This window comes from Hemicordylus capensis, chromosome 1, assembly GCF_027244095.1.
Source record: "Hemicordylus capensis ecotype Gifberg chromosome 1, rHemCap1.1.pri, whole genome shotgun sequence".
In the NCBI taxonomy this organism is placed as follows: Eukaryota; Metazoa; Chordata; class Lepidosauria; order Squamata; family Cordylidae; genus Hemicordylus; species Hemicordylus capensis.
Window position 1 is genome coordinate 195,674,030 of NC_069657.1, and position 23,561 is coordinate 195,697,590.

The following is a 23,561-nucleotide window of genomic DNA, read 5'->3' on the forward strand; positions in this document are numbered from 1 at the left end:
AGCTAGTAACATCAGCCAAGTGAAGCACCACCTTTCCCCAGAAGGTTCAGCCTTTCAGACTCTCGATTCCTTCCAGCTTGGTGGGTCAGCAGTACTAATTATACAGTGCAAGTCTCCAGCTAGCTTAGCTCCATGGTTGACTCATAATTATTCCATGTTATACATTGTCAGCCGGTGGCTATGCTTTTTATGCATCTGCTGTGTACACTGGGAGACTAAAAGGGTGGGTAGTGTAATGAACATCTTAGAAAGATCCCATCAGTGCCAACGCCAACAAATCTCTTAGTCCAACTGGTTTTGATTGAATTTATTACTTCCAAAATCATGCAGATAACTCACATATATGCAGGCAGGAGATTGCAGAAGGTTGATGGTTCACATGGAGATGTAATCACAGGAGATACATTGTTGCAGAAAGAGAATATTGTCTGGTTATCCATTAGGTGAAAGGATGGTGGTTTTAATAGCTATTCAGGGACTTTCCTGGTGAGGTACAATGGAAGCTTCATGGTGGTAAGTGCTTAGGATTGGAACTAAACAAGTAGGCAGGGCTGCTTACACAGGATTGGTTGGCTGAGAGAAGTCTCTGCCAATCAATCCCCAGCACCTTCATTCTACCTTTGTTTTTGATCAGGCTTGACTAGGTGATTTCTGCTTACACACACAGGTATACTTGATTAATCCATGTCTCATTCTAAGGGATTCTCCTAAAGATTACATAAATTGCTAGAGAGGCTAATCCAGCCATAACATGATTTTCTACTATGCATGCAGTCTAAACCCCTGATGCCTTGGTGGCAACACAGGTGGGAATATCTTCGCTACTTAGTACAGTGCAATACCTTTAAAGGGGACAACACAGTCATGTAGACACTGTGTTTTGAAACCTTCACCAATTTGATTTGAGTTCTGGGCAGGCTAGAAACTAGGGGTGTGCTTGAACCAAAAACCACGGTTCAGTTTGAATTCGAACTGAATTTGAACCGAACCATGTGTGGCCGAACAAATTCGGTTGAACTGACTAGTTTGACCAAACTGGTTCAGTGGTTTGAGCAGCTATACTTGCAAGGGGGGGATCTGGTGTGGATTCCCCGGCGTAGCCCACGGCCCAAGCAAGTGTAATGCCTTTTAGCATACCCCGCCCCCCAATGTGGTAGCAGCACAGATACAGCCTCCATGGATGTGTTGAGGCCATTTGCATGGTGTCTGTGCATTCGCAGTTGCCAATTTGCATGGCCATGCAAATGGCCTCTGTGCATCCATGGAGGCTAGAACTACACCACTGCTGTGTGGGCAGATTGCTAAAAGAGGCATTGCGTGCACTTTGGCTGCACGGGGGGCTGTGCCAGCAGTCACGCCAGGCAGAGAAGGCCCTTTTACTACCTCTCCTGCCACCACCGCACCCACTGCCCATTTGACACCAAACTGGGCCATCCAAACTGGGCTTGGTTTGTTCAACCGCAGAACAAACTACCCCCAATTCAGTTTGCGATTGAGCCGCCAAAGTGGCCTGATTCAAGGCGAACCCATTTGGCATTGGACAGTTCGTGCACACCCCTACTAGAAGCCCTTTGCATGGTGCATTTATTTCTTATGGGTTTTGCATCAATCTATATGGTACTGTCAGATTTCTCCCCATGGTCAGTCATCAGTCCATGCAAATTTGATATTAATTGGAGAGGGAGCAGTATATAGAATATAAGTGGCTTTGTTTTTACTCTAGCGCTTTAGGTTCTACACTTACATACTGAAAGAGGGATGAAAGTTAACTTTTTTTTTTAAAGCAGTGGATTCCCACATGGATTCTGAATATAAATCCTGTTGCAGGCCTTGCTCTAGGTCTGTCTGTGCTTCTCATTGCCTCTTTTAAGAAAAGATAGAAGCCCCATCCAGCTATCTGAGGCTTGGACCCAGTTCAACCTTTCAGCCTAGCTCAGCAAACCCTAAGCTCAGCAAACCCTCAGACCCCTGCTGACTTGGCAAAGAGGCACCTTTTAACATGGTGATTCTCTTTATTTAGCAGGGGGAGAATAACTGGCCCTATCCACCCCCAACACAGCATCCCTCCAGTGACTGTGGTGGGTGTCTATCTGATGTTTCCTTTTAGATTATGAGCCGTTTGGGGACAGGGGTACATCTTATTTATTTATTATTTCTCTGTGTAAACCGCCCTGAGCCACTTTTGGAAGGGCGGTATAGAAACTGAATTATTATTATTATTATTATTAATATACACCCAGTGAGGCACTACCTTGGCATGGTTGTGGGGCTTGCGTGCTCTGAGGAAGGTGAGAGCTATGCCAGAGGTCTAACCATACAGGACAGGTCTCACCAGAGGAGCCAGACGAAGAGTGCCTCTCCCATCAACAATATGGTGAGATGTAACTTTAACAAATCTATACTGGATCGGTCGTCGCCCGGGTCAACAAGGACCGCACCAGGTGCTGGAGTCTCTGGACATCTGGTGGCAAGTGGGCTACAGGACTCAGGATCTTCAGTTGAGCAACCAGGGCTGGAGACTGCAAGGTTACTGGAAGGAACGTCGCTTAACCGGAAAAAATATATGAAAAATGCCAACAAGGAAAATAATGATTTGCTATTACAAGTCTAGTCCAACTAGAAGAGGTTATTTAAAAAGAATGTACCAAATTTGGAAAGAGAAGCATCCAGATACAGAAATAACAGAACAAAGACTAGCAGACCAGAGAAGATTCATCATAAGAAATAAAGTATTCACAGAAGTTGAGCTGGAAGAACTGCAAAGAGCTACACAGGCTCAAGATATGGAAGAAGAATTACCACCAACTGAAGCAGTTGCTCAGGCGCAGATGGAGGAGGTGTTGGAAATAGAGGAAGCCACTGTTGCTGAACTGTTTCAAAATCAAAACCAGGCAACCTCCCCTTTGCCTTCACCTCAAAAACTCAAATGCCATTTAACAGAAAAGCAACAAGAACTAAAGCAAAAAATAACTGAGCACATGAACCAAACAACCACCAGGGTTCGACTTCCAGCTCTAAAAACAGTTGCCAAAAAACAACTCGCTCAGGCATTAAAAGATGTCAGTGTTGCACTTGCAGAAATAACAACTAATAATTTGCAAGAAACAAACCAACTAATGTACAGTGCAGCAACAATAGCAACACAAGAGCTCGGATATAAAATCAGTGGACCTGTAAAAAAAGAAAGTAGTTGATCACCTAAATGGAAGATTCGATTAGAAAATAAAATCGCCAGGCTTAGATCAGATGCTAGTAAACTGAAAGATATGAAAGACAAGAAGCTGAAGAATGAAAACACCAAACAGTATCTGATCCAAAAATACCACCTAGATTCAAGGAAAATTAGAGAAGTCCTGGAAATAATAAAGCAGCAAATAACAGCAGTGTCAAAGAAGATTAGCAGATACGAAGCCAGAATTACGCACACAGGCAGAATCTCCAATTCCAGTCGAATCAGAGACGTTTCTACCAAAGCATAGAAGGGGAAACTACAAGAAACACCAAATAAAGAAGAAACAGTGCAATTCTGGCGGAAATTATGGGACAATCCAATAAACTATAATTAAAAAGCAAGCTGAGTGAAAGAGGTCGAAAAATGTAATCAACAAATGCAAGATCTAATAATAACACCAGAATTAATAAGTGAAAGAGCAAAGAAAATTAAAAACTGGACTACACCAGGCGACAATGAACTGCATGGCTTTTGGCTTAAACACCTAACAAGCCTTCATAAACAACTATCAAAACAGTTCAATCACATTTTGCAAGGAGGTGATATTGAACAATGGCTAACAACTGGGAAAACTCATCTCATCATGAAAGACCCAGAAAAAGGTGCAGTTCCAAGTAATTATAGACCTAATAACCTGCCTGCCAACCATGTTCAAATTATTAACTGGAATAGTAGCAGATGAAGTAATGCAGCACTTATTAACTAACAAACAGCTTCCAGTTGAACAGAAAGGAAATTGCCCGAGCACCAGAGGCACAAGAGACCAGCTGCTGATTGACAAAATGATTTTAGAACATTGCAAGAGAAGAAAAACAAATCTAAGTGTTGGATGGATTGACTACAAGAAAGCCTTTGACTCATTGCCTCACACATGGATACTAAAATGTTTAGAAACAACTGGTGTCATCAAAAACATCCAGATATTTATTCAAAAAGCAATGAGCATGTGTAGTACACAGTTAACAATCAATGGCGATACACTTGGACAGGTTAGCATAAGAAGAGGTATTTTCCAAGGGGACTCACTATCCCCTCTGTTGTTTGTAATCGCCATGACCCCACTTTCACAAATACTAAACAAAACAGACCTCAGATACCAAACATCTAAAACATCAAGTCAAATAAACCATCTGCTGTACATGGGCGATCTGAAGTTGTATGGAAAGTCCCAGTCAGAAATCGAATCACTGCTAAACACTGTCCGTATATTCAGTAGCGATATAGCAATGGAGTTTGAACTAGACAAGTGTGCTGCATTAATAATGAACAGAGGAAAAATAAGAAAAACAGAAGGAATAGAACTGCCCAACGGAAGCAACATCAAGAACCTGGAAGAGAAAGAACATTACAAATACTTGGGCATTCTCCAGGCTGATAACATTGCACACACTGAAGTTAAAAGAAAAATTGGAAGTAAATACATCAGGAGAGTTAGAAAAATCCTCAAGTCCAAACTCAATGGCGGGAACACCATACAAGCCATAAACACCTGGGCTATACCTGTTATCAGATACACTGCAGGAATAATAGACTGGACCCAGGCAGAGCTAGAGACACTAGATCGTAAGACCAGGTAAATAATGACCATCAATCATGCTCTGCACCCCTGCAGTGATGTCGATAGGCTATACCTCCCTCGCAGCTCAGGTGGAAGAGGAATGCTGCAAATCCATCAAACAGTAGAGGAGGAGAAAAGAGGCCTTGAAGAATATATCAAGGACAGTGAAGAAGATGCACTTCAAATGGTCAAGAACGAGAAACTATTCAACACCAATGAAACCAAGCAGGCCTACAAGCAAGAACAAGTCAAGAACCAAGCAGAAAAATGGAAAAATAAGCCATTGCATGGTCAATATTTGCACAAAATAACTGGAAATCAGACATCACCAAGACCTAGTAATGGCTTAAGAATGGCAAGTTGAAGAAAGAAACAGAGGGTTTAATACTGGCTGCACAAGAACAGGCACAGCTGCAGCTTAAATTAAAATCTTTAAAATTAATTTATGGACAGTCAATTTACATAATCATTTTTCCAACATGAGGTGACTTTCAAGCAGTCATCTTATATTTAGTGCCCTACCTAGAACCTGTTCTTCATAAAGGTTTGCCTTATTTCTATTTCCCCACCATCAGGAAGCCAACAAAGCTCAAACTATAGAAGTGGAAGGAAGAAAGGAAGGAAGGAAGGAAGGAAGGAAGCCAAATAATTTATACAGAAACAGGCTCTGGATCAAAGCATAAGCCTTAGACTCGGTTAGGAACCTAAGAACTATCAGCTTAATCTTTTTGGCAGCAATAAATAGAAGGGGAAGGGGGAGAGAGAGAGGATACCAAACAGATTTTAAAACCAATATTCATGTTATCCAGCTGTTCCTATTTTCAGGTACCCATCTCTGGGAGAAATACTGTCCCTATCTTGTTCTTTATTTATCTTGTACTTTTATGACTTTTCCTTTGGCAGATATTTTGGAAATGCTTCTTTAAAAAATTGTTATGTTGGTATATAACCCCTGCTAACTTGGCAAAGAGGCACCTTTTAATGTGGTGATTCTCTTTATTTAGCAGGGGGAGAGTAACTGGCCCTATCCACCCCCACCACAGTACCTCCAGTGACTGTTGCTGGTGTCTATCTTATGTTTCTTTTGAGACTGTGAGCCCTTTGGGGACAGGGATCCATCTTGTTTATTTATTTATTATTTCTCTGTGTAAACCGCCCTGAGTCATTTTTGGAAGGGTGTAAATAAATAACAACAACAACAACAATAGCTCAGGTGGAAGAGGAATGCTGCAAGTCCATCAAACAGTAGAGGAGGAGAAAAGAGGCCTTGAAGAATATATCAAGGACAGTGAAGAAGATGCACTTCAAATGGGCAATAATGAGAAACTATTCAACACCAATGAAACCAAGCAGGCCTACAAGAAAGAACAAGTCAAGAACCGAGCAGAAAAATGGAAAAATAAGCCACTGCATGGTCAATATTTGCACAAAATAACTGGAAATCCGACATCACCAAGACCTGGCAATGGCTTAAGAATGGCAACTTGAAGAAAGAAACAGGGTTTAATATTGGCTGTACAAGAACAGGCACTTAGAACTAATGCAATAAGAGCAAAAGTCAAAAAGTCAACAACAAACAGCAAGTGCCGCCTTTGTAAAGAAGCAGATGAAACCGTGGACCACCTAATCAGCTGTTGTAAAAAGATCGCACAGACTGACTACAAACAAAGGCATGACAAAGTAGCAGAGATGATACACTGGAACATCTGCAAAAAATACAAGCTACCTGTAGCCAAAAATTGGTGGGACCATAAAATTGAAAAAATGGTAGAAAACGAAGATGCAAAAATATCATGGGACTTCTGACTACAAACAGACATACATCTGCGACACAATTCACCAGATATAACTGTAGTCGAGAAGAAAGAAAAACAAGTTAAAATAATCGACATAGCAATACCAGGGGATAGCAGAATAGAAGAAGAAGAAATAGAAAAAACAACAAAATACAAAGATCTACAAATTAAAATTGAAAGGCTGTAGCAGAAGAAGACCAAAATAATCCCAGTGGTAATTGGCGCCCTGGGTGCAGTTCCAAAAGACCTTGAAGAGCACCTCAACACCATAGGGGTCACAGAAATCACCATCAGCCAATTACAAAAAGCAACTTTACTGGGAACAGCCTATATTCTGCGACGATATCTATAATAACAGCAACAACATTGATAATACAATTCAGCCATCCCAGGTCCTTGGGAAGGACTCGATGTCTGGATAAAACAAACCAGTCAATAACACCTGTCTGACTCTGTAAATAAATAATAATAAAGTTTCAACCTACTCAAGTGCACCCCTCACTTCAGGTGGCATTTCTTCCCACATGTCCCTCCCCATTTCCTTAGCTCCACAGGAGAAGTTATGCTTTGTAGCAGTTCCTTCTCTGAGCTGAGGACATGATGCCAGGCTTTCTCCATGGCAGCACCCACACCATGCCTTTCCCAGCTCAGCTTGCCTTGCCCTTGCACTGATGGCTCTCCAGCACAAAACAAACCCTGGCTTTTTTGAAAGGCATTTCCCTCTGGTTAGCTGGAGGCATTTTAAAGTTTATCGTTGCATTAACTTGGCTGTGGGTTTTTTAATCTGTTCTGCCTGTGTTTTATTAATTGATTGATAGCATTATTGCAGATTTAATTATGTTTATTTTTGTACTTATTTTTAAATGGGTTTTTATACACTAGGAACATAGGAAGCTGCCACATACTGAGTCAGACCATTAGTCGATCTAGCTCAGTATTGTCTTCACAGATTGGCATTGGCTTCTCCAAGGTTGCAGGCAGGAATCTCTCTCAGCCCTATCTTGGAGATGTTGCCAGGGAGGGAACTTGGAACCTTCTGCTCTTCCCAGAGCGGCTCCATCCCCTAAGGGAAATATCTTACAGTGCTCACACATCAAGTCTCCCATCCATATGCAACCAGGGTGGACCCTGCTTAGCTAAGGGGACAAGTCATGCTCGCTACCACAAGACCAGCTTTCCTCTCATGATGTTGATGATGATGATCATCATCATCATTGTCATCTTATTTATTTATTTATTTATTTATTATGCTGTTTACACACAGTCTACCAGATGTTATTGACTGGATTTGGCACTTTAATGATCGGGCCCTTTAAAGAAAAATTAAAGACCAGCTGTCTTCAAAATCTTCAAGAGGGCACCTGGATTTGAACCAGGGATCTCTTGATCTGCAGTCAAATACTCTACCAGTGAGCTATACTCCTCTTTCCCCACTGCCTCAGTGTGGTTTTTTTTCGGGGGGGGAGGGGGGCAGAAAGCATGGCTTTCTCTCTCTGTTAAACATGTAAGAAACAAATAAGCAAGTTGACAGATGTACCTTATGGCCCATCCTTGCCCAGGATTACAGAGCTTGTTTGTCCAAGGCATAAGCCACATAGCCATGCAAGGAATTGAACCTGCATGGCCCACATCAAAATCCATCACACGAAGAACTCATTCTAATCTTTTACTGTCTGAGGTACTCCAAATTACATCCTTTGAGACTGAGGACCAAACAAAAGTGTAAAGAGAAGGGCTGCAATCCTACACAGAGTTAGGTTGCTTAATTCCTGTTGAAGTCAGTTTCAACACTGGGATACTCTTTGCTTCTGCAGACTTAAGGGTCATATTTCAAAACCTTTAGCATTTGACAGCACCAAGACAAATGAGCTAGTGAAGCATCCTTCCCCCTCTATTTTGGGGTTGCCATATAATATTGCAGTAGGGTTTTTACAAAGATTGGTCTAGTTATTTTCAATTTGTGCAAGTCTTATGGACTTTTAAAAATATATTATGTGTTAATTACACTGTTGTTGAAAGAACAAGCTTTTTCATTGTTCTTTGGGCCGCCCCCCCCACTGCTTTGTCAGGATACTAAATGTAGGAACTGCTCACTTCTCCCCCATGAACTCCCCACCCCCAAGTGATCTCTGCTAGATATGATGCACTGTTTCCATTTCTACAAGCAGGGAGCGAGGCAGTGCAGCCCAGAACATCCCAGTGCAACACACAAGCTGCTTGTATGTGGCTCTCACCCCCTGTATCTGTCAGTGTCACCATAATTCTGAGGAGTGGAGGACATTGTTTTTAGTTTTATTTGGTGAGCAGTACACATAACTTGTCACATTAAGATCAAGTTCAGATGACATAAGAAACCAGAGGTCCCTTCACCTCTGGTTTCCAAAGCCGGTCATCCGAACTCAGAAAACTGGAGGTTAGGGCAAAAAGGGACCTGTGATTTCTCTCGCCAAACTCTACTCTGAACCTATGGTCAGAGTGGAGTTTTGCCGCCCTTAAATCCGGTTTTGAGGTACCAGCGTCATGTACGAACACTGGCACCACAGTTAGGGGCCTACAGAGCTGGAGTTGAGGGAGGAAGCTCCTCCCTCACTCGGGCCTGATTGGCTGTGTGGGCTGGGCTGTCCTCCTGTCAAGAAGGAAACCCACACAGCCAGCTTCCCTGTCTCTCTGCAGTCTCACTGACTGCAGAGAAGCAGCTCTCCCTGTCGTTTGAATTGGGGGAGGGGGTGTGCGGGAGAGTTGGGGGAGGGTGTATGCAGAACCGTCTGATCTAGGTGACTGTGATCTTAATGAAGTTGGTGTTCCAAGCAGTCACCCACCCTGCATTTGCTTTTTTATGTGAATCAGGTCTTTGTGTATTTGAAAGTGAATTCAGCATTGCTGCATTAGCAGGACAAGCTATGCATGCTTGCATAGTGGGGCAGGATCATAGCTACAATTCAGCAAGGTGGGGTACAAAGCTCCCTGGGCCCTCTGCCAACTGCTGCCTTCCAGTCTCCTTTATTGTGCATAGATAATTTATTTTATTGGCATTGTGCATAAACAGATGTGAAAATGTTTCCATGGTTGCTTTTCTATAGCAGTGATTGTAATGCATGTGTATTGTAGTCAAAAACAAATGCATGTGTATTGTAGTCAAAATGCCAACACAGTATTGGTGGTAGTAGTCATAAAAGAAGTAGAGATAGCATGGTGGCAGACAAATCTCAGCAATACAAGTCAGCAGGCAGCTCCAAATTTGGACCAGAATCCCAGAGCCACCCATAACTGTGTTAGGGGTAAACAGCCACCTTTCCAAGGACAGATACAGGTGGGCTCAGATGAACAAGTACTGGCAAAGGCTTATCAGATTTTAAGCAGGTGCAAGTGACTGTCTGTAACAAACATAGACCAAAATTTCTCTTCAAAGAAATCCGGGGAGTATTTCAGTGTACCTCCTAGGGAGAAAGTAACATTTGAAGACCATTTCAGTTCCATCCAAGGACGACAACTGATAATTTTCTCAGGTGGTTTCTCTACATTCCTAGGATCAGAGTTGGAAGGGGTCTTGTAGGGCATCGATGCCAACCACCCTGCATGATGCAGGGAATCTAGAGCTAGAGCATCCTCCAAAGATGGCTGTCCAGCCACTGCTTGAAGACTCCAAGTGAGAGCCCACCTCCCCACTTAATAATTGATTCCATTTTCAACACATTTGGTATAAATGACATGGAATGATTCCTATAGGAACACTTTCTCTCTTCCTTACCTATAAATATAAACAATACTGGAGATAAATAAGCAAACAAAAAAAATTATAGGAAATTTAACTGTAGAAATTGTTCTCAACTTACTTGAAAGAAAATAGTTTTTTGGCAGCATCTCACAGAGTTCAGCTTCAGGGATTCAGTTCTTTGTAAATTTTGTGGACCTCATTCAAAACTGAGGCTGTCAGAAGAGCACTTATCACTTGCAACTATATTGAACTGGAAATATGAATGAGGGTGCAGGTGATGGAGCTTAGTCGGAATTGATAGCTTAGGCTGCATGTCTAAGTGCACACGTACGAGGGAGTAAGCCCCACTGAACACAGCGGTATTGACTTCTGAGAAGTCAATAGGTGCATAGGATGGTTTTGACAGTAGTATGCATCTGTATGCCCTATTTGGGCAATGGGGAATTTCTTATTCTAAGGAAGTTAATATTGTTTCTTCCTTGCTTTTTTCCTAATAGGTCATTGCTTGTGAACAACAGTATGACTACTCCTATGATGTTCGGTGCGATGTATGGTCCCTTGGGATCACAGCTATTGAATTGGGGGATGGAGATCCACCCTTATTCGACATGCATCCAGTGAAAACACTTTTTAAGATCCCAAGGTATGGCACTAGGTGGCTCTCTTGGCTTACTAGATTGTTGCTCACCCAGCAGCATTTCAAAAGTGAAATAAATATTAGGGACATAATTGCATCGTAAGTTACCCTAACAGGAAAATGTGGGCAAATACTATTGTTAAGAAGATTCTCATTTGCCCTGATTTACACATAAATAGTGAGATCTTATTGGAATAAGAGTATTCAATCTTTTAATAGTTTTTTTCCCCTTGGGTTTTGACAATATATGCACTATAGAATTTGCAAAAGCAAATCAAATTGGTGAAATCATTGGTATGACAAGAAGCAAAAGCCATTATTTTAAAAAAGAACATTTTGAAGGTTACTTCCATGGAGTAGTAGGAAGTTTGGATTGTTGTGCAGTGAACATAATTTTGAAACTGTAAAATGTTTTAAAGGTCAGCAGCCACCATTCTTTTCTTTCTCTATGTATTATTTACACACAGAGGAGAAGATACTCTTTCTTGTCATGCATGAGTGCAAATGAGCCTATGATTTCACATAAGGTTTATCCCATGGTTGTGGTATTTTCACAGGCTGAAAAAAAGCCAAAGTTTGAAAGACATGGGGAAATATGAATGAATGACAGGACAGTTATAGCAAAGGGGGTGGGGAGACATCTCCCAAGCCTTTGTCTAAGATTGATTGGCAGCTGATATGTGCCTGTTTCTTCCATATTCCATGCTGAAAAGGAAAGGATAGCCGCTGGATATTACAAATTTAAAAGCGTAGAAAATGAAAATATTTGACCTTTGGTTATCTGTACAATTGCACAATTATCATGGGGCTTTTTAACAATTTCTCCTGATTGCTATTTGCATTTCTGATTAGGTCTATTTATATGTAGATGAAGTTCTCTCCAACATTCTGCATCATATTATCTCTTTTATGCAATTTAGACATGAACTGCCATTACTCTTTCAAAAATTATTCAAACTTAAGCAAGAATCTATCTTTTTGTTGTTGTTCTTTGCACGTGTGTAGAACCGTTTGTAGTAATTAAAGCAGCAAGGGAGTTTTCAGATTTCTAAACTAATACCTGAATTAGTTGATATAATGGTGATGCAATACCTATGATGGATCTGCTACAATACTTCTCTCCAGACCTTTTTTTATTGCATACATTAAAAAAAGAAGAGGGAATTGCAACAAAGATCAGACGTTTCGACGTATTTACATCAGCTTCAGTGTTCTATATCTCACTGTTTAAAATCCAAGACTTTCCACTTTCCACTGAAAATCCAAGAAACTCACTGTTTAAAATCCAAGGCTTATATGCAAGACTTTCCCCCAATCTAATTAAATATCTGGGTAACAACTGGGGGAGGAGAGAGGAGGAGAAGGTTGATGACTCACAGCTATACCAGGTTATCGCTGACACTGAGAGAGAAAAAAACCTGGAAGAGGGAGGGTATGACACAAAAATGTTATTTGCACCCTTTAATAACCATGTTCTAGGTTTTCTCTCTCTCAGTGTCAGCTATAACCAGGTATATCTGTGAGTTGTCAACCAATCCTCCTCTCTCCTCCCCCTTTGTTATGTGTTACCCAGATGTTTAATTAGATTGGGGGAAAGTCTTGGATAGAAGTGTGGATTTTAAACAGTGGGATATAGAACACTGAGGCTGACGTATATATGTCGAAACGTCTGTTCTTTGTTGCAGTTCATGTAACATGTAAATGTTTTCATTTACACAAGAAAAAATGGTCTGGAGAGAAGTAAACTACTACGAATAAATTATATCGGATAGAAGCTGTAAACAGCTTTAAAGAATAACAGTCATGATGGAGTACTGTAAAATACCAGCAAGTGATAGGAAGACATATGAATAGGTCATGTGGATGTCTATGATTTATTTCTTTTTCCCTACAACGTGTTTTGAAGTCTGCATGATAAAAGAATATCTTGTGAGTATTTATATGGGACAAAATAGTAACTTTATCGGGTGAACTCTTAATAGTTTGTCTATTATTACAGTTCTTGACTGAAACTTGAGATCTTATGAACTTCAGTAGTAGCTAACTATTCACTTACACAGAGAATAGTGAGTATGATGACCCAAGAGATCACTAATGGAATATATAGGCTCCAACTTCAGATGTCAGTGGAGGTTAAATAGCAATAAATAATAATCAAATATTGTTACTGTTTGGTAGCAGCATGATAACGTAGTTCCAGTCTTGAAGCACATGTTCTTATGTACAGGTATTGGTTAAGGAGTGATAACATTGTTACTATTTTTCGTCCTTTCTCTGGATAGAAAGAAAGGTATCTGTTCTGATGATTTTGAGGGGGCACACTTATATCACGTTCATTAACCTTGAGTCAAAAGGTGTGATCTAATGTATGTGGTGTATGTCAACATCAGTAAAGAGTGCATAGGGTCTTCTCTTTCATACAGGATAAGCCCAGGACAGATACAATGGCAGTGCATTATGTGCCAAAGGACTGCATTTCCTTATTGTTCTTCGGAGAGACTGATGCCTTGAACTAAACAACATTGAATATGCACATAAATTTTCCAGGGCTCTCAAAATGTCACTGTTTTCTAGGCTGACCCCTCTGGAGGCCTGTGGCCAGATGCCCCTACCCTGGAAAGATAAGCTTGCTGAGCCTCCTCCTAAGCAGATACTCCTAATCTCTTTGTAGCATACCCAGGCTGGTTCTGTAGGAAGAGCAGGCAAGGAGTAGAAAAAAGATAAAACATGCAGTACATTCACCTGCTGCTCCTGGATTATTATGAAACTGGAGGTGAATGTATTGGCAGTTGCCTAGCAACCTCCGTATGCCTTCTTTTTGTCCACCACTTCAGTCTATCTCCGCATTTCTATGTCTCCTATGTCTAAGCAAAACGTAACATGTATATGTTTTGCTTTTGCAGCTGCTTCCCTTATGTATCAGGGAAGAAGGAGGAGACGTTAAAAGAGGACATTTTTGTATCCCTGTTCTGGATCCCCACTCTATCTTTAGAGTGCTCAGAGATCCACTGTTCTCAGAAGGAGTGTGTATCCTTTCCAGTCCCTTCCTAGCTGAATCTCCTGCACTTCTTTTCAGTGCCTTTTGCTGAGCAATTGAAAGCCTTTGCGTAAGCAGTGCATTTAAGTTCAAATCCAGTCAGAAATATCATTACACATGAGGAAGCATTTATTATATAGAATCGTAAAGGGTTAACTACTATCAGTGTATAAAATCAAACATCACTTGTACCGTTAAGAGTAATGTCGCACAGCTTGCTTTGGCTATGATATGACACATTTGTAAATCTGCTATAGAGAAAGCAAATCTTGCCACAGCTGCACATGACCCGCCTACAAACTTACAACCGGATTACTGTAATATGCTTTATGTGGAGCTGCTGTTGAAAAGGGTCCTGAAATTTTACCTGATGCAAAATGCAGTGCCTGGGCTCCTGACAAGAACCCAACTATCTAGTTTGTTTCCTGGTCGATTTTAAGGCTGTATTAGTTCACCTGCACTACGCTGATGACACCACTCTGATTGCTGAGAATGCGGATGAGCTACAAGCTCTAGTCATGAAAAAATCAAGGAGTCCCAGTGAAAAAATGGGCTACAACTAAATGTAAAGAAGACTAAACTAATGACAACGGGTACAGCAACCAGCCTCAGAATTGATAATGAAGACATTGAAATGGTGGATAGCTTCTGCCTTTTAGGATCTACCATCAACAGTAAAGGATCCAGCAGTCAAGAAATATGCCACAGACTAGCACTTGGTAGGGTTGCAATGAAGGCCTTGGAAAGGATATTTATACACTGTGACATGTCTACACTTACAAAGATTAGAATTGTTCGGACAGTGGTTTTTCCCTGTGATACTCTATGGATGCAAAAGCTGGACTTTGAAGAACCAAGATAGAAAAAGGATTGGCGCTTTTGAACTTTGGTACTGGAAAAGACTTTTGAGGATACCATGGACAGCCAGGAAAACAAACAAATGGATCATAGAACAAATCAATCCAGAATTTTCACTCAAGGTACAAATGACCAGGCTCAAGCTATCATAGTTTGGACACATTATGCAAAAACCCAGCTCCCTTGAGAAGTCTGTAATGCTTGGAAAAGTTGAAGGGAAGAGAAGAGGACAAGCAGCAGCAAGGTGGATGGGCATGATTACAACAGCAATGAATGCACCACTGAGAGACCTTAAAGGCCAAGTTGAAGACAGATCATCCTGGAGAGAATCCATCTATGTGGTTACTAAGAGTAGACACCGACTTGACAGCACTTAATCAATCATTCAATCAATTAGTTATTACCGTTAAAACCTTAGAAGGTATGGGACCTGGATTCCTCAAAAGGTGTCTCCTTCGACATATGACTGCCTGTGGCAGAGAAGTTAAATGAGATATTTGTATATGGCTTCATAGCAGAGGATACTGAGTGATATCTGTGCCTAGACCGAGCTACTCAGGGACAAAGGCTAAAAAACTGAGTCAGATAGAGATGACGAGAGATGTCTGTCTGGAAAAATGAAAAAATTCTAAACTGTCTGAAAAAATTCTAAACTGTCTGTAAAAATGGAAAAATCCCTACTATCAGGCTCTGTTCCAGAGGATTGGAAAGCAGTAACACCGATTTTCAAAAAGGAATACAGGGGGCGATCCACGAAATTACCGGCCAGATAGTTTAACATCTGTTCTGGGCAAATTGATGGAAAGCACTCTCAAGGATATAATTGTTAAGCATATAGAAGAAAAGGCCCTGCTGAGGAAGAACCAGTATGACTTCTTGAAAGATAAACCTTGCCTCGCCAACCTTTTGGAGTTCTTTGAGAGAGTTAACAGGTGTGTGGATAAGGGTGATCTAGTTTTCATAGTATACCTGGACTTTGAAAAAGATTTCAACAAAGTTCCCCACCAAAGGCTCTTGCATAAATTTAGCAGTCATGAGATAAGGGGACAGGTTCATGTGAGGATTGGTAACTGGTTGAAGGACAGGAAACAGAGGGTAGGATTAGATGGGCAGTTCTCACAATGGAGGGAAGTATGAAGTGGGGTCCCCGAGGGATCTGTACTGTGGCCAGGGCTTTTTATTTAATTCGTAAATGATCTAGAAGCTGGGGTAAGCAGTGAGGTGGCCAGATTTGCAGATGACACCAAACTATTTAAGTTAGTGAAATCCAAGAGAGGTAGTGAGAGCTCCAAAAGGATATCTCCAAACTGAGGGATTGGGCAACAAAATGGCAAATGTGGTTCAATGTAAGCAAACGTAAAGTGATGCATATTGGAGCAAAACCCCCTAACTTCACATATATGCTGATGGGGTCCAAGCTGTCGGTGACTTGACCAGGAGAGGGATCTTGGGGTTGTGGTGGACAGCTTGTTGAAAGTGTTGACTCAATGTGCGGCAGCTGTGAAAAAGGCCAGTTTCCATGCTAGGAATCATTAGGAAAGGGAATGAAAATAAAACTGCTAATACCATAATGCAAACCATAATACCATAATGCAAACCATAATGCACCCTTATACAAAACTATGGTGCAGTCACATTTGGAGTACTGCATGCAGTTCTGGTCACCATATCTTAAGGAGGACATTGTAGAATTGGAGACGTGCAGAAGTCGGCAACCAAGATGAATGGGGCCTAGAGCACCTTCCCTACAAGGTAAGGGTACAACACCCAGGACTTATTAGATTAGAAAAAAGACAACTGAGGGGAGACATGATAGAGGTCTATGTGTGGAGAAAGTTGACAGAGAAATTTATCTCTCTCTCGTATAACACTAGAATGGGGTCACCCCATGAAACTGAAGGCCAAGAAATTTACGGCCAACAGAAGGCTGTACTTTTTCACACAATGCATAATTAACCTTTGGAATTCTCTGCCGCAAAATGTGGTGGAAGCCAACAGCCTGGATGGCTTTAAGAGGGTTTTAGATAAATTAATGGAGAAGAGGTCTATCATTGGCTATTTGTCTAAGCACTATAGGCCACCTCCAGCCACAGAGGCAGGATGCCTCTATATACCGGTTGCAGGGGAGTAACAGCAAGAGAGATGGCATCATGCATGCCCTCAGCTCTTGCCTGTGGGTTTCCCAGAGGCATCTGGTGGGCTACTGTGTGTAACAAGACGTTGAGCTAGTTGGGCATTGGGCATGATCCAGCAGGGCTATTCTTATGTTCTTATGCACACTATGGATGTTGAGGAGGACCTCCTCTGTGGGTTCCATGAGCTGAAGTGTGGAGAACAAGAACACATGACAGGCACATTAATGCCTCCGGCTTTGATCTATCTTTTGTTAACTTTGGGGATGTTTTTTGTTAAGTTTTTTGTTAACTTTGATTAATTTTGTGTGCTTTTTGTTATTGAGCTGCTATGCTAAATGTTTTATTATGTTATTGTTTTTGTGTTGTGTGTTGATTGCTAGGTGCCTTAAGGGCCCATATGGGATTGAAGTCATGGGCTATGAAGTATTTTCTTGCAATAAAACACATACATTTGTAAGACCCAGCAGCCAAGCCACACTGTCTGTACAAAGCAAGTTATAGTACTGAAAGCTAAATCCTAGACTCAACCTCCTTCCATTAGCTTTGTGACTGCTTTCTTACAGCAGATTACTTGGAAACCTAAGTATGCTGAAGTAGTTATTTTCACTGTCAAAGGGCCAATTATAACGTATTTCTGCATATAGCCAATTCTGGCCCTGTCTGGGTAATACATAGGGTAAACCAAAGGGTTGTCTAGTGTGTTCTGAGAGTGTGAGTGAGAGACAACAAACATCTCTCCTATTGTATCCCGAGGAACTGGGCAATTAGCACCTCTGAGCTTACACTGATTGCTCAGGTACCAGATACAACAGACGAAAGACAGACACTATTTATCTTAAAGGGAACTACATAAAAGGACAGGATGGCTTACAACCCCATTGTCATTGCAGTTCTGTTTTATTTGCAAGGTGAAGAGAACATGTCTGGCTTTCTTAACAGCATGGCTTCACCGGAATTGGCCCATAAGGTCCTATGTTATAATACAGATCATGGTATTAAATACAGTGGCTGGCATCCAGCACAGTGTAACATGGGTGGTGCTGATCCACCTGTGCTGCTGTGAGCTCCCAGCAAACTACTTTGAGTAGCATGTCCGCATTCTGGAAGCACTAGTTAGATCAGAAGCACATTGCTGACAGTCAAGTGATATGATTCCAGTTGAACTAGCACTTCCAGAATGCAGGTGCTCTGTTCAAAAGATTTGCCCTCCTCTGGCACTTCATTGCAAGTCCACAGCAGCATGGGTGGATCAGCACCCTCTGTGTCATGCTACGGGTAAACAATGATGCGCTCTCAGGGCTCCTGCTTCCAAATCTCTGATGAAGACAAAGTGCAGGATGCAGAGTTGTGTTGCCAACAGCTATCCTCACAGGTTTTCTTTTTGTCTCCGTAAAATGTAAGATGTCAGTGCTGATATTTTAAAGAAGTGTCTTATCTATTTGCCAACATATGTTCAAATATAGAAATAATGCTTTAAATGCAGCAGTGAAATGAGGGTAGTTCTGAAATCCACAACAGAGCATTCTGTATCCATTGAAGTGATCTACAGGAGAATTGAGCAGCATTTTATCTGGAAATAGAGGAAGGCAGTTGAGTTCAGAAACAGGACAGTCAATGTTATGAAGTATTGATTTGCTGTACTTGACTCATTTTTGCAAGCATTCTCTATTCTATTATTTTGACTTCATTAATTCTGCATGGTCATTTTAGCTGACTGGACCGATCTGCCTCCTAATTGAGGGGCTGTAAATGCCACTCATAAGACATGTGACAGGGCACAGTTGTTTTCAGTAATCTGAAATTATTTCACCCCTATTACCCTACAATAGTCGCTATAGCTGATTTGTATTTTTGCACTTCTAGCAGCTTTTGGAAGGTAGGTAGTCTAACATTTTACAGGTCAAAATGGGGACATCCTTTCCCTAAGTACTTGAGTATTGCCAGAAGTGGGAATCTGATGAACATAGGCATCGCCGGGCAGACTGTGGTGGGTTGGGGGCACAAGAGATAAGCAAAATTGTTCAATCAAACACTGTGAATTTATATGATAGGCAAAATAATGTTTTTTGGGGGGATAACTATTTCTCTTTAAAGGATGGGGTTGTAGCTCAACTATCTAGCACCTGCTTTGCATACAGAAAACCCCAGATTCAATTGCTGGTTGAACATAGGTACCACTGTACACTTCCTATCCCTACCCTGCATTTAAGAGGCCTGCATCCCAGGTTCACTTTAAAAACGAATGCAGGTACAGTCATTTTCATAAACACATGTATGAGTATACAGACATCTGTATACTTGTACGTGTCTGAATAGGGATTAGTTAATCCAAATTATTATCTATCTCTAGTGTTTTCTGTATAGACTGCAAATCTCTCCTTCAGGTTACCCATAGTGTGCACACCCCTTTATCCATAGAGTGCATACTCAAGCTCAGTAAATATCAGTTAGATACCCTTGATAACATCCTAGCTTCCGCATTTTGCACTAGCTGCAGTTTCTGGATATTCTTCAAGGGCAACCCCTTGTAGAGCGTGTTACAGTAATCCAGCCGTGACATGACTGGCATGGGTAACAGTGGCCAGATCTGTCTTCTCGAGAAAGGGATGCAGCTGGTGCACTAGCCAAAGCCATGTAAAAGCACTCCTGGCCACCGCCTCCACCTGAGCCTCCAAAAGCAGCGCTGGGTCCAGCAGTACCCCCAAGCTGCGCACTTGCTCCTTCAAGGGGAGTGTAACCACATCCAGAACCGGTAGAATCTCCTCATCCTGATTGGCTCTCCTACTGACCAACAGTACCTCCATCTTGCCTAGATTCAATCTCAGTTTGTTAGCCCACATCCAACCCATCACTGTCTCTAGCCCCCAATTCAGGACATCCACTGCCTCCCTAGGATCAGGTGACAAGGAGAGATAGAGCTGAGTGTCATCTGCATATTGCTGACAACATAGTCCAAGTCCCTGGATGATCTCTCCCAGTGGTTTCATGTAGATATTAAACAGCACAGGAGATAAAACTGAACCCTGCGGGACCTCACAGGCCAATGGCCATGGTGCCGAGCAGTAGTCTCCCAGCACCACCTTCTGGACCTTCTCCCAGCACCACCTTCTGAACCTGGACATGAAAGGACTGAAGTTGTTCCAACGCAGTGCCTCCAATCTCTATATTCGAGAGGCAGTCAGAAGGATACTATGGTCGATGATATTGAACACTGCTGAGAGGTCGAGCAGGTCCAATAGGGACACCCCCCCCCCATCAAGCTCCCAACATAGGTCATCCACTAGAGCGACCAAGGCAGTTTCAGTCCCATATCTAGGATGGAAGCCAGACTGAAAAGGGTCTAGAGATAATCCATATCATTCAAAATCCTCTGCAGCTGGGATGCCACCACACACTCACTCACCGTGCCCAGGAAGGGAAGATTAGAAACTGGTCTGTAGTTGTCTAGGTTGGAAGAATCAAGGGGGGTTTTTAAATAATGTTTTTACCATTGCCTCTTTGAGGCATGGTGGTAGCTTGTCCTCTCTTAATGAAGCATTGATTATAGCATCCAACCATCTATCTGTACCCTCCCTGGCAGATTTTATTAGCCACGAAAGGCAAGGGTCAAGAGTGCAAGATGTTGCCCTCACACTGCACAGAATCTTGTCCACATCCTCAGGCTGTACTAACTGAAAAGAATCCAACACAGTAGGACCAGATGGTATCTGAGGCACGTCTGCCGAAACTGCCAAAACCCTGGAGTCCAGATCAGCATGGATATGAGCGACTTTATCTGCAAAGTGACATGCAAACTGATCACAATGGGCTGTAGATGATTCCTCCCCCATTACCTGGGGGGATGTGTGGAGCAATTCCTTTGCTACAAGGAACAGCTCAGTTGGTCTGCACTGAGCAGATGCAATGGAAGCGTTTCTTCGCCACCCCCCACCGCCATGGAGTAGTCCCTAAAATGAGCTCTAGCCCATGTTCAGTTGGATAAGTCACAACTCTTCCCCCAATGTTGTTCCAGCCATCTGAGTTGTTTTATCACCCTAAGATCTGAAGGAAACCAAGGAGCAGAACAGGCTCCTCGTTTAGGAGCGGCTGTGTCAATAGCCCGGGCTGTCTCCACATTCCAGAGATTCACCAGGTCCTTGATAGAGGTGCCAGCTCTGGACACTGGAAACTCCCCAAGGGCTGTCTGGAAACCAAGCGGATCCATAAGCCTCCGGCGGGTGGACCATTTTAATCTGTTCCACACCCCTGCAGAGGGTGGACAAAGCAGTCAAACTAAGATGATGATCTGACCATGACAAGGGAGTTCTCAAACTCCCCTACCTCCAGATCATTATTCCCTGATCAGCAAAAACAAGATTTAAGGTATGTCCTGTCACGTGGGTAGGGCCTGATACCAACTGAGATAGGCCCTAAGGATGTGAACAGGCTGGCCCGGTTCGGTTCAAGTCCAAATCAGACCGGACCAGGCCAGTTCAGTCTGGCACCCCCTCGAATCCCCCTGGTTCGGTTCGGTCGGGGGGTTGCGGACTTAAAAAAAACTTTTTTAAAAAATTAAACGTATCCCCTTTGAGGGCTTCTCTGAGGCAGCGGGGGGTGGTCTGTGGAGGTTCCCTCTCCTCTCACTGGCCTTCCTTTATGCAAAAAAGGGCCCAGTTGGGTATTCTTCAGCCCATTCGGGCCTTTCCCCTGGTGCAGCAGCCATTTTGGAGGCCATCACACATGCGAAGTGGAACCCTGCATGGCCGGGTCGGGACCCTGCATGGCTGGGCCATGATCCAGGCCATGCAGAGGTCTATTGCACAGGAATCCTCACCACACACAGACCCGCCACAGACCTCCACAGGACGCCACCGCCACCACCTCGGAGAAGCCCCTCAGAGAGGTTAAGTTTAAAGGCATTTTTTAAAAAAAATAGTAAAAGATTTGTGAACCCCCCTCCCCGAACAGGCCAGGGGTGGGTGGTTCAGCTCAACACTGAATCTTTGAACTGAACTGGTTTGCACATCCCTAATAGGCCCATGATTGCCATGGTGACAAAAATTGACTGAGTGCCTGCCATGGAGGCCATGAAGTCTTGAGCTGCTCCTACAAGGGGGACCTTAGTGTGGTCATTGAAGTTCCCCAAGACTATAAGCTTGGGGGAACCCAAAGCCACCTCTGAGGCAACCTCCTCCAGCTCAGATGGGGGAGACTGAAGTGCAGCTGGGTGGTTGGTACATCAACAGAATCTCCAGCCCACCTCAGAGGCCCACCCTCAAGGACATACACTTGAAATTCTGTGATTACCTAACCAGGCACCTGGAATGGGGAAAAGTCTCACAACAGGTGACCACAACGCCCCCTCTCCGACCCTCAAGGCAGGGCTGCTGTAGGAGCAGGAAACCTGGAGGACAAAGCTGAGAGAAGCCAACCCCACCCAGCTCATCCAACCAGGTCTCTGTTACACATATTGGGTCAGCATGTTCATCCACAATCACATTGTGGATGAGAGATGTTTTGCCATTTACTGACCTGGTATTTAACAGCAGCACCCTAATCCTAGAGGGAATGTTCCTAGAGCTCCCTGGGGCCAAAGGTTTGGGAGAAGAGCTGGGAAAAGGAACAGGCCTCAATTGCCTGGAATTCCCTGCCCCGCCCCCCCGCCCCCCGTAATGGCTTTCCCAACTCTCACTGCTATATCGCCCTCTGCCTGCTACCCGTGAAATCACTACCCCCGGATCACCCCACTCTTCTGCTCTCCCAGACACATCTCCCCAGTCCATCCACCCCCAGCTCCTCTGATTCAATAAAAACAGGTCCCCAGTTTTCCAGTCATGCAACTTTATCTTCTAATCTGGAAGGATATCATGGTCCTTGATGGAAAAACATGCCGTATTCCTTGGGTTGACTTAGGCTTCCAGTCTTCTCCTCCCAAGGCTGAGAGCCACAAGGGTGAGAGTCCTTCAGCTCATGCCAAGAGACTCGCGCCCCTGGTGCAGCCTGGTTCTTTATAGTCAGCAGGATCACCGGGAGGGATGGAGCAGAGGCAGACAAACAGTCAGGCTGTTTACACACACACACACACACACACACACACACACACACACACCTCTCTCTCTCTCTCTCTCTCTCTCTCTCTCTCTCTCTCTCTCTCTCTCTCTGGTTTACATAATCCAGGACAACTATTAGAACACTTTCACAGAATAAAAACAATTAAAAACAATACACAGAATAAAACAATTTCACAGAGTAAAACAACTGAACAATTTAAAATTAGTTTTAATTAAAAGTCTGAGAAAGCAGGTGTATATTAAGGGTCTTTTTAAAAGCAAGCAGAAATGGTGAATGGAACTGCTCCCAGGGACTTGGCAGGACCCTGAACTATGTTTTAGGCTTGTGTGGGGAAATCAGCTATTTTAAATGGAGCAGACAGTCCTATTCCCACAATAAATTTGTTCAAAGCTTTGGTCGCAGAAAGAACTGAATGGAGAAGTTAAAGTTCAGAAACAAAGTAAGATTTTATTTGAGGGTTTAGGGGTACAGAAAGAGAAAAAGAATGGTTATTAAGCAACAATATTTAACTGATAGACTAGCAATACCCACAAGTTAAGAAG

General features: G+C 42.8%; 1 protein-coding gene and 1 non-coding gene across 24 annotated transcripts in view; one reads left to right on the top strand and one right to left on the bottom strand.

The window, feature by feature from the left end:
* The window catches only part of MYO3B (myosin IIIB), a 523,310-nt gene that overhangs the window by 124,341 nt on the left and 375,408 nt on the right, over positions 1-23,561 (top strand). For all 23 annotated transcript variants that reach the window (XM_053283475.1, XM_053283469.1, XM_053283482.1 and 20 more), the window contains one exon: positions 10,799-10,944. In XM_053283475.1, the coding sequence (XP_053139450.1) occupies positions 10,799-10,944 (146 nt within the window). The remainder of the gene's footprint in view (positions 1-10,798; positions 10,945-23,561) is intronic.
* On the bottom strand, positions 7,939-8,011 carry TRNAC-GCA (transfer RNA cysteine (anticodon GCA)). The gene has a single exon. It is a non-coding gene; the product is annotated as a tRNA-Cys (tRNA).